The sequence below is a fragment of the Zootoca vivipara genome, chromosome 6, assembly GCF_965207765.1.
Source record: "Zootoca vivipara chromosome 6, rZooViv2.hap1.1, whole genome shotgun sequence".
NCBI lineage: Eukaryota > Metazoa > Chordata > Lepidosauria > Squamata > Lacertidae > Zootoca > Zootoca vivipara.
The window spans coordinates 17473036-17484117 of record NC_142589.1 but is presented as its reverse complement, the minus strand read 5'-3'; the positions used below and the strand labels follow the sequence as shown (position 1 = coordinate 17484117).

The 11082-nt window shown below is 44.7% G+C and overlaps 1 protein-coding gene across 4 annotated transcripts in view; it reads right to left on the bottom strand.

Moving 5' to 3' along the window:
- The window catches only part of SKI (SKI proto-oncogene), a 152491-nt gene that overhangs the window by 14439 nt on the left and 126970 nt on the right, over window positions 1-11082 (bottom strand). The window contains exons 2-5 of one of the 4 annotated variants that reach the window (XM_035118438.3): window positions 4527-4649; window positions 2622-2740; window positions 1121-1419; window positions 350-657 (exon numbers count right to left, since the gene is read on the bottom strand). In XM_035118438.3, the coding sequence (XP_034974329.3) occupies window positions 350-657; window positions 1121-1419; window positions 2622-2740; window positions 4527-4649 (849 nt within the window). The remainder of the gene's footprint in view (window positions 1-349; window positions 658-1120; window positions 1420-2621; window positions 2741-4526; window positions 4650-11082) is intronic. The other 3 variants (XM_035118440.3, XM_035118439.3, XM_035118441.3) reach the window with 3 other exon arrangements.

Below are 11082 nucleotides of genomic sequence, written 5' to 3'. Positions count from 1 at the left end.
AGTGGTACAATACAGTAATACCTCGGGTTACGAACGCGATCCGTTCCAGATCGCAGTTCGTAACCCGAATAGTTCGCAAACCGAACGCGATGGGCGCTGCCATTTTGCGCATGCGCAAAGCGCAATTTTCGCGCTTTGCGCATGCGCAAATCGCGCGATCGCGCGCGCCCGGCGAAAACTCTTCCGGGTTTGCGCAGTTCGTAACCCGAACTGTTCGCAAACCGAGGTGGTCGTAACCCGAGGTACGACTGTAGTACTTGCCTTTGTAGTGGGGATGGAGGTGGGTGGGTACAACCTAGCTGGATGCAAGCCACACATTTTGCCTTATGATGCTTCCATATGGCCTTACCTGGTGTAGGCTGCGTTTGGCCTGCAAGGCAGCATTCAGTTTTTCTTCCTGCTTCACTCTCATCTTTACAACTTCGTGGAGGAATTTCTCTTTGGCTTCTTTCGTGTCCAGGCCACTGTCCAGGGCCTGCCTGAGGTGCTCCAGCTCAGCCTCCAAACCGCTGGTGCCACTCTGAGGCTCAGCGTGGCTGGCGACTTCAAAGACGTTGCTAGTAGTGGGCGGGGCTTGCATGCTGGGCGAGCTCATGTCCTTGGCTGAGCTCGAAGAAGCGAAGGATGGAGAGGAGAGTGAGGACAGAGAGGAGGTGACTGGGGAGGGGAAAAGAAACACAAAGGCGGCAGTTCCCCCGCCAACAAAAACAACATTAGAAAGCTAAAAATCACCTGTGTGTCTGGCTTGCAGAAAGGACATACATAGGAAGTGGCCTTGTACCCAATCAGACCATTGGTCTATCTAGTAAGGTAATAGCTACACTGATTGGCAATGGCTACCCACGGTTTAAGTTAGGGGTCTCTCTGTGCAAAGCAAGCGCTCTAACCGCTGAGCTGCTTTCCTTTCCTTAAGGCAAACAGGGAGAAGATAGACTTAAGAATCATAAAATCATAGAATTGGAAGGTACCCCATATGGGTCAATCTAGTATAGCCCCCAGCCATGCAGGAATTGCATCAGTTCCCCATCCTTCCATCCCTCCCCATGGCAATGTTCCCAAGGAAAACAACCAGGGAAGAATTAGAGGAAAATAAGAAATGAAGTAACATGGGGTAACTCACACTTACATTCTTCTCGAGTCTCTACTTCGATTTCTGCTTCCGACTCCTTTTCTTCTTCTGCAGCAGGGACAGCGGCAGGGACAGTGGCTACAGCAGCGGTTGGCGTAGGTTCAGGAATGGTTGGGTTTTCGGCGACATGTTTCCTTTTCCTTAGCTGGGAGGGGCTGTTCAACGGCTCACTGCTCCGTGTCGCTGCTGGGGCACATGGGGGGTTGCTTACGATCTTTGGCTGAGGCGGGGGTGGTGCAAGGGCCACGTTGGGGGCCACGGCATTCTCAAAACTTTTGTATGAATACAAACTGCAGAGGGGTTGTAGGGGAGTTGGAAAGGAGAAAAAGAAGTAACACCTTCAATGATGGAACACACACCACTACATTTGCAGGCTCAGGAGATGTCTGCATGCATTGATTTACATACAACTCATCATCAGTGCAGTAAACCAGGGACAGGAAAAATGCAGCTCTTTGGATGTTTTGGGGCTACAACTCCCATCAGCCTCACCCAGCATAGCCATGGGCCAGGGGTGGTGGAAACTAAAGTACAGCGGCATCTGGAGGGCCACAGGTTGGCTATCACTGGTTTGTGCCATTAATATCCCATACCTTTAACACAATCATATTCTAGGAGGCTAGCAGAAAGAAATAATGTTGTGTCCAACTAGGTCCTGCTCAGAATAGATCCACTGAAATTAATTGTTCCACGTTAGTCATGACCATTAACTTCAGACAGTCTACTCTGAGTAGGACTGCTAGATACAACTCATAGTTGCAATATGTAAACATTTACTGGGGCAAATCAGCAGCCTTTTCTGTGCTACAAAATGCAAATTAACAAGGGGCCTGAACCAGTGTGTGATATAAATTGCTTGTGAGTAAATGACACTGATACTATGAATGTTTACTCTGGCATTCACTCCTACTTTCTTCAGCAGGATTTTCTTGTGTGTGTGCATAGATAGATAGATAGGATTTATATACCATTTAATCATTGAAAGCTCTGAGCAGTTCTCATAAAATATAAGATACACATTAAAAAGTACCAATAAACATCAGCTGCTAAAGAACAAGTTAGCGTTAAAAAAATCTAAATAAAATATTCAGTTTTAAAAATACATTTCAAACTTACGTATTAGGGTAGGCTTGCTTGAACAAAAATGTTTTAGCAAGTGCCAAAAAACAATACAGTGAAGGTGCCTGCCCAATATCAATGGGTAGGGGGCTGCAAAGTGCTGCCACATCACCAAATCAATTACTTGGGCTGTATCCAATGCTACTCCTACTCTTGAGTAAACCCACTGAAGTTAATGGACAGGAGTAACTTGGGTCCATTAATTTCAAAGGGTGTAGAGTCTTGAGGAACTTAGTTGGACACAACCCCTTGCAAATGTGGAATGGACATTATGTGTCACTTGTAAAAGGAAGCTCCGCAATGGGATTACAGCCTTAACTGGCTTAAAATGAGCTGGACTCAGGTTATTGTGCCACTCTTTCCGCCTCCTCACCTGTCTCTGATCAAAGCAGGGATGTGGTTTGGGAGGTCTTTTTCGTTTGCTGAAACGGCGGGGGACCAGGGCCGGAAGGCAGAGAGCCGCTGTCGTGGATGCATGCAACCAATACTCTGCTGGAGCCAAAAAGGAAACAAAGAGGAAACAGTGAGATACACACATGTGATTGAGACAGGCCAAGTTGGTATAAGCTGCGGTTATAAGTCCATGTGAAAAAGAAAAGGCCTAGGCAACAAAGTCATACACGGGGTAAACCCACTGAAATTAATGGGCCTGTTTGTTGTGTCCATTAACTTCAATGGGTCTACTCAGAGTAGGACTAGCACTGGATGCAACTCAAGGAGTCTAGTACAGTCTTAAATTTCATTCTGTTGCTGGTTTTAATTTTCCACTCTTAAATTGCCCATAAAACCGAAAACAATTCAAGTTCAGTGTTTAGCTGTACCAATGGTCTAACTTGACAGCTTCCTATATTCCCAGTTTATTAGATCATTCTAATTTTTTTAAACGTGATGTATGTATATATTCTGCAGCCACCTTTTTGCGGCAAAAGATTCTTACTGCAACCTTATCCTAGTTGGAAGAGAAATATCTAGAAAAGTAACTCCTCTATGGTTGTTCATTTTAAATACCAGTAGATCTAAAACTAAAAGAGAGGGTCCAAAAGAGAAGTTGACCATGAATGAAGCAAAATAAAAAGTGCAAAAGAGGAATTTGTCTTTAAACTCATTGGGTTTTACCCAACAAAGTCCTACTGCCTGAAATTAATGGTTAATCATGTCTTATTAATTTCAATGAGTCTATTCTGAGTAGGGCTAACAGGATGCAGCCCACTGTAAAGGTGTTTTTCTTTGGAAACCACCTAATTAATGGATGGTGTCCTTGATGAAATCTTTTGGGGCCCCTTGCCCTTTACAGTTGTGTTGGAACTGCTCAATATATGGTTTCTTCATCACCACCCCAAGGAGAGTAAAATAAATCTAAATCAGATTTTTAAACCAAATTTCTGGACTATGGATGTAGGAAATGAAGGAAGCTGCCTTTAGAGTCTAGGCTGACTGACAGTGGCTCTTCATAGTCTCATGTGCAGAAAGGGCTTCCTAACCACCTGCTAACTTTTTCTTTTAGCTGGAGATTGAATTTAAGGCTTTCTACACACAAAACCCCGTTCATGGATCACTGCCTTGTTGTGGCAAAGGGGCTTGAATAACTCCAAGAAGCTATGAGCTATGCCAGGGGTCCCCAAACTACGGCCCCCGGGCCGGATGCGGCCCAATCGGCCTTCCAATCCGGCCCGCGACGACTCCCGCCGCCCGCTGCCGCCGCCCGCTCTCACGGCGCGCGGCGCAGCGACGATCTAAAAAATCGGCAAAAAATCGCCGAAAATCCTTTGTGCGCATGCGTATGGGCCTCTCCCGACCCGGAAGAGGTCATTTCTGGTGCACTTCCGGGTCGGGGGGAGGCCCATACGCATGCGCACAAGCGATTTTTGGCGATTTTTTTCCCGCCCGTGTGCGTGTGCGCATGCGCACGGGCGCGCACTCCCCCGCCCTCCGGCCCGCTGCGCGCGCACTCCCCTGCCCTCCGGCCCACCGTGCGGTCGGCGCGGCGGGCACCGGCCCGCCGCGCAGAAAGTCTGGGGACCCCTGAGCTATGCCGTGCAGGGCCACCCAAGACGGGCAGGTCATAGCCGAGAATTTATCCACCTGCAGAAGGAACTGGCAATCCACTCCAGTATTTTGCCAAGAAAACTCCATGGACATAAAAAATGAGAAGCTTTGGGTAGAAAGTGAGAATTTCCAAGGCATGCTCTGGTTCATGGGCTCACAGAGAGTCTAACACGACTAAACAACAGCAACACACAAAACAGGCTCTACCTATGACCAGTCCCCTAAAACTCACCTTGCTGGATGAATTGGACAAGGACCGTAACCAACTAGACTGTTTCTCTTTGTCACCAATTATTGGAGACTGCAAGGAGTCATCTATTTTGGGTTTCTTGGGGGCAGGAGGATCAGATGGTACCTGAAAAGAAGAAAGAAAAGATTTACTGGCTTGAATTTGTATTCCTGTCATTTTCCATTGCATTTTTAGACATTAAACGTAGTTCAAACCACCACTAGTTGGACAGGAATACACCCACATGGGCACAATTATCTGAAGAGCAAAGAAGTGTCTGTTCCATAGCTGCCAAGTTTTCCCTTTTCTCGCGAGGAAGCCTATTCAGCATAAGGGAAAATCCCTTTAAAAAAGGGATAACTTGGCAGCTATGGTCTGTTCTAATCTATCCTACGAGCTCACAAGATTGTCTCACAGGATGCATTGTTACAGGTACTGTGACCAGGACCATTCTTTCCTTGTGGACTCCAGGTCACAGGTAAACTATAGGTAGCACACAAAAATTGTACATTGCTGTGTGAGTCCATTAGAAAACACCCTAAAGGCAAGCTACAGTTATACCTTTATCAGAACCAACAAAAATGTCACAGAACAACTGAGGGCATGTGTTCTAGCTCACAGAGGTGTATCTACATACATTAAGCCATGGTTAGTGTTCTATAATGGAACACATACAAGTCTTTCAACAGATTTTTTTTTACCATCCTGGGTGTTTTCAACTTCTATAAATGATTCATGTCCACCCAGATTTGGGGAAACACTTTAAAATTAATTTCTAGCTATGTTTCCTGGAGAAGGGATTTGAATACCACTGGACAGAAAATTGAATGGTTTCCCCAAAGCTCTGTGACTGACCTATGTAGTTCTCCAAACTTTAGAACTGCTTTTTAAAAAAGCTAGAGGTGAGAAACAAAATTTCTAGTATATGTTAAAAGACAAACCATTTTAAAAATATATTCTTAACAAAGCAAGCCTATAAAATCAAAGCATTCAACACTACCTGTCTTTTCCCTACTTGCCCCAAATCAAATTTGCCTGCTACCTTGTTTCCTAATTGTATGCAGAAAGGTAAGTTTTTAAAGCTGTGGCTTTGAATTGGAAAGATTATTTTAGATGAGAACAGGGCAGACTTTGTTATTCTGTTTGCAGTGGTTGTTATGCTGATGACTTCACTGCGCCGCAGCTGCAGGCAGATTCTAGTGGCCTGTTGCCAAGATCTGCTTTGCCTTTTCCACAAGTTGCTCTGCTCGGCCTATAAATCACCCGCAAGCATAAGCAAGCCCTTTTGGCCGCCTGGAACCCTTTCCTCTCCAGAGACACCAGAAGATAAATTCCGAGGGCCCCAATGTGGCTTGCCAAACAGATTGGTACCTACTGGTTGAACTGGGGCTCTGGAAAAAGCCCGAAAGCCAGCCAGTATAAACAAGATCACTAGGTAGGAGAGGGTGGGTTGAATGACCTCATAGTAATTGCTCTCTCCCCCTACCCTTCAAGGCAGGGAGGGAAGTGTCAATTTCATTTCAAGACCATGCAGTTTCTTCTCATGAAGGGATATGACTGAACTTGGAGACGAAGAGACCTATGCTAATAATGATGAGCCACCCAGAGCCCCACAGGTGTGTGCCAGGATAGCTCCCAATATGAGCACACAAAGCGGTAACCCTGTGTGGAGTTAACCCTAACCCTCCCCGCTGCTGGCATGCCAATTGCCAAATGTGGTAGGATTTGCAAAGTCCATCCTTTTCAAAACTTTATTTCTTTTTTTTTAAAAAAAATGGATTTGTGTTTGGGCTGTCTCAAGAGTGGCAAGGGAACTTTCTGAATCTGTGGAGAAGTCAGCATGATTGGAGTAATAATATTGGTGAAGGGGGAGAAAACTTCCTTCTGCTTTTGCAGTTTCTGCCTGTGCAAGAAACAGTGACAGCATCTGAATGATATTTGGCAAGCACTGACAGATCCCAGCCCTGTCCACTGGGGCTGTGAAGTTAGGCTGGGAGGGGACCTGGAATGAGAGGCGGACACAGCAGGTGCTTCAACTCAGTACAGAGATGTGTTTCTTTCTTGCCCATTCTCCCCCCCCTCACTTTCCCCCTCCACACTCTCCTCATTTCCAGAAAGAGTATTTTGTGCAGACTTGAGACAATCAATTGGGATGGTTAGTGAGTGTGTGCGGGGGGGGGGGGGGGGGAGCTGAGCTAGGTTTTAAAAGCACACAGCTGTAAGAAATAGCTTGTACAAAGTGAGGCAACCTAAATAGATTTGCTGAAAGGGGGATGGAGTGGGGAGAATGATAAATATATTATCTTACAAAACACAAACTCAGTTCCTTGCTTTTCTACCATCACTCTGTTCAAGGCAGAAAAGAAGGAAATAGACCTGTCTGTCAATACTACGTTATAAGAGCATCCGTCTGGGTGGACACAGTGTTAGAATATTCCCAGGTGTCATGAGTGTTCTGCAACTGAAGAGGGTCCAATTGCAACTATATGGAGATCTCTGGATGCCAGGCTGGCAACTGACTTCTCCATCTGGCTGGCCCCCCTAGCTTTCTTACGCAGGTAAACAGAAGGGCTTATTTACTGCATTTATATCCTACCTTTTCCTCTAAGGAGTACATGGTTCACCCCCCCCCAAAAAAAATCAGTTAATCCCTACAACAACCCAAGGTTGCCCAGCGAGCTTCATGACTGAGTGGGGATTTGAACCTGATCTCCCAGTTTCTAGTCAGACACTCTAACCACTACACCACACTGCCTTTCTAGAGTATTTCTGCTATGGGGCAGGTATATAAATTAAGCAAATAAATAAATAAATATGGGGAAAGCAAAATGTTGCTTAGAGAAGGATCTGAAATGTTTTCTTGAAGTTTAAAATTTGTTGTATTCTAGATTATTTGATTTGATATTTTAATGTGTTACAAACCACATGAGTATAAAGCAATATAGAAATAAAATTAATGATAATAATAAATTCATTGTTTAAAAAAAGTGCTTAGACATTCCATTGTGGCGACAGTAATCTAGGTTTGTATTGCAAAAGCTACCACCATAAGTCTAGTCTTGTGAGGCTGAAAACTGTCCAGTGGTCAACATGGACTGCATCAACAAATCTCCACTCTTGACAGTTTTGGTTTGCAAAACCAAGCTTTCTTGAGTGATGCATCCGCATTGTCTGCACACTCCTGTGAATGGTGGTCTAGAATGACAGTGAATGAGTCAGCCTGGTCAATTATTTCTGTGCTGTCCTGGACAGCAACCAAGCATATCTATTCATATCAGGATTAGGGAGTAAAGGAGAAGATTGGAAGATAATAACAGCAACTTCTGTTCAGCTTTTCTTTCATGGTTGTGGAAGAATCTGACATCAAGAGATTGCAACCTTGACCTTGGTCATCAAAATAGTTTTGACTAATGCTTTACTCACTGCATCATAATGGCTAGCAAATCTGTGATGGCACAAAGCATTTGTGGACTAGAGCCCCTTTCACCAGATGCATTTCCCTGTCAATCACATTATCAAAGCCAACGGACAAGTGCATTCTCCATATTTCCAAAGGACAATGCCAGAGTTCAGCATGGCTGCAAAGTTGCCGCAATGAAAGCCCTTTACAGTACATCCTAAAGCACTGCAATGACCTGGGAAGAGTTTACTGCAGGGCCAGCTACACAGTCCCGTCCTGTGTTAAATGTGCTTGTCTGAGTTCCAAAGAAACATGCTGCACCGTATGCTCAAGGGGGTTTGTTTTGGACTTGCGTTTCAAGAATAGAAGCCCCATTTTGCCACATGCCAGACTTCTTCTGAAACCGAGAACACTATCAAAAGCAATCTGTAGAAATTGGGTGTTCAGGCAGCTCAGTGTGTTTGTGTGTGTGAGTGTGAGAAATCAACAACCCACTGAGCATGCCTAAGCCTTTGAGTGCACGGGAAGTAGCTTTTTGGATCCCAGCCAATGCATTTTGAGAAAGAAACAAGCTGGAAGCCAGATATTTCAGCTATGATTCCAAAAGGTGCTTCTTGAAATTTTGGTCCCATCCATCTGAAGGTCATTCCCCATTAATCAGACTAATTTTGGCACTGGCCAAATAGGATCATGCTTGATATGTCTGGCCAAATTTGCTAGCTCGGCACAGCACAGCACTGCAGTAGCAAAGCTGAGCGAGGTTGGTGGGAATAGATTTCTCACCCTCTGCTTCTCAGAACAGCCCTCCTCCTTCAGGCCAAGCAATAATAATAAAAGCAGCAGGCTAAGTGATAACAGAGCTGGCATGAGCACCTGCTAGTTTCTTTTCAGATGAATGCACCAGCAAAAATTTCAGCACCCAGCAGAAGTGACTTTTCAAGCTTAAGGCATTCGGCAGTGTTATAGCTATCTCCTGAAATTCCCAAATGCCCAAGCATCAAACTATGACATGTTCACATACCAAGAGGCTTGCATTTAACAAATCAGCCTAAACAATCTGTACAGAAATACAAATGCAGCCAAACTCTGGGTCTATTGCAAGTAAATTCTACCCTATTCCTGAACTAATTTTCACATCATCTTGTGGAATGGTATTTTCCTGCAGAAATTCTTACTCCTACTTTCCCACTCCTTTCATCTATAACCATGGTGAACTTTGGGAACCTATTTTATATACCGCTGTGGGTTGTTTCCCTTGGGATTCCTTGGGACAAATGCTGCATGATTACTAGCAAAATGAATATACTAACAACACTGTGAAAGGGATGCTAGTTTGTGTGAAGTTTTTGCCTGTGTGGCAGCTTCCTTGTGTGAAAGCATTCTGGCACTTGAACAAAGCAGCTCATCTCTAAACTAATTTAGAACAATTTCAGCTTGTTTTTGAGCTGGATGTCTATAGACACTCCAGAACTGGGAGCATTTCCTGTACTAGTTGATTCACACACATGCACACACGGAAAAGAAGCTCAATGAAAACACTACTAAGGCCAAGAAGATGGTTTCTGTTTGTGGTTTCCTTGAAGCCCCAAACCGCACAAGAAAACTGGGGAAAGTTTCCAGCTAATGTGGCCTGTTCTCATGGGAATTATCCCATTATTTTGTGAAGCTGAAAATTTCTGTTGGGCATTTAATTAAACTTCCTGCAGTTCCCAGCAAGCTGCAACAAACTTTGTGGCTACCTGAGCTGCTTTAAGGTCAACAGGTGTGCTGGATGACCCACTGGATCATCCTCTAATGCTGCAATTCAGCTTTTTTGACCCAGAACTATGCCCATACCCAATATTCCCCCCCCCCCCAATTCAGGTGAATATATTGTGATTCCATCATTTCTCAATGACCATAAGGAATGCCCTTAGGCATCAAACTGAAGTCTCTTATACAAACCCTTGCCTCATTGTCCTGCTTCCTTACTCCAACGATTTCCCAATCATTCAAAGGGTTGTGGGTATATGAATGCAATAGCTCTATTGTTGCTAATGTCACAACAATATTCCTGCCTGTCTACAAAGAACAACCTTTCTGTGTTTTAACTTACCGAAGTTCCTCTGGGACATTAGAGGGGTTCTTTCCCAGGTGAGAAAGTTATAGCTGTTCAAAGACCTTCTGACTTTCCCTCCCTCTCAGTTTCCAGGTAATACCTCTCCTTCCCATATTGGTGAAACAGCCCAAAAGGTGATGAATAAATATGCACAGACCTATGAGATGCTAGATAGGTAAGGCTCCATTTCTAACTGGCACCATTCCAAGGGTGGTATATCCTCTTGTGGCTCCAGAGTGGTTTCCAATCCATGGAAGCATAAAGTAATTACTCTGCAAGCATTCACACTAATCACAGTTTCTGTAGTTGATGTCTGGCTGAGAATATAGACTCCCCAGTGTGAAAGTGACTCTTGCAAGCTGGCAGAAAAGTGTGCGGTGGGAGGGAGGGAGGCTACACTTGTGGCTTTGAAAACATCTGACGAACTGGGAGCAGGTGCAAGGGACCTATATGCATGAGGTCTCCTTGGCTCAATTTTTCCATAGCAACCAGGCTGTTAAAGAAAAGAGCAGAGCACACACACCCCATATATTTCCCACCCAGTCTTTACACAGATATTGGACTTGAGTCTGGGTACTGGGCAATGAAGGTGAATGGAGCTACCCCACCAATCTTAGGGTGCATCCCGCCCCCCAGCTGCTACCTGTCTGTCTTTTAACTTACAACCAGTCTATGGGGATGGCACTGGCTGTCACCTTCTTCTTTCTTAGTCTCAATGTTGCCTTTTCAGGGGAAAGGATGGGGGTCACAACTAGAATTAGTTGGCTCTGCCTGTCATCGGTATATGAGAGGTGCTTCCCCACCACTACTCCACCTCCTATTCTACTAACTCTTGCAAATATCCAGCCCTTATAATTCCTGGAGATGTCATGAAAATAAATGAAAATGTCACTTGATAACAAATGCATTGGGGTTGAGCTTGATATGCAACACCACAGAATACAAAAGAAGCAATGATGGTGCCTACAAGAAATAATGATGGCCACCAAGGTAATTAGGCAGATTCACGGTGGATAAGGAAATCAGTGGCTACTACCCAATACCCACAATGACTGTGTTGT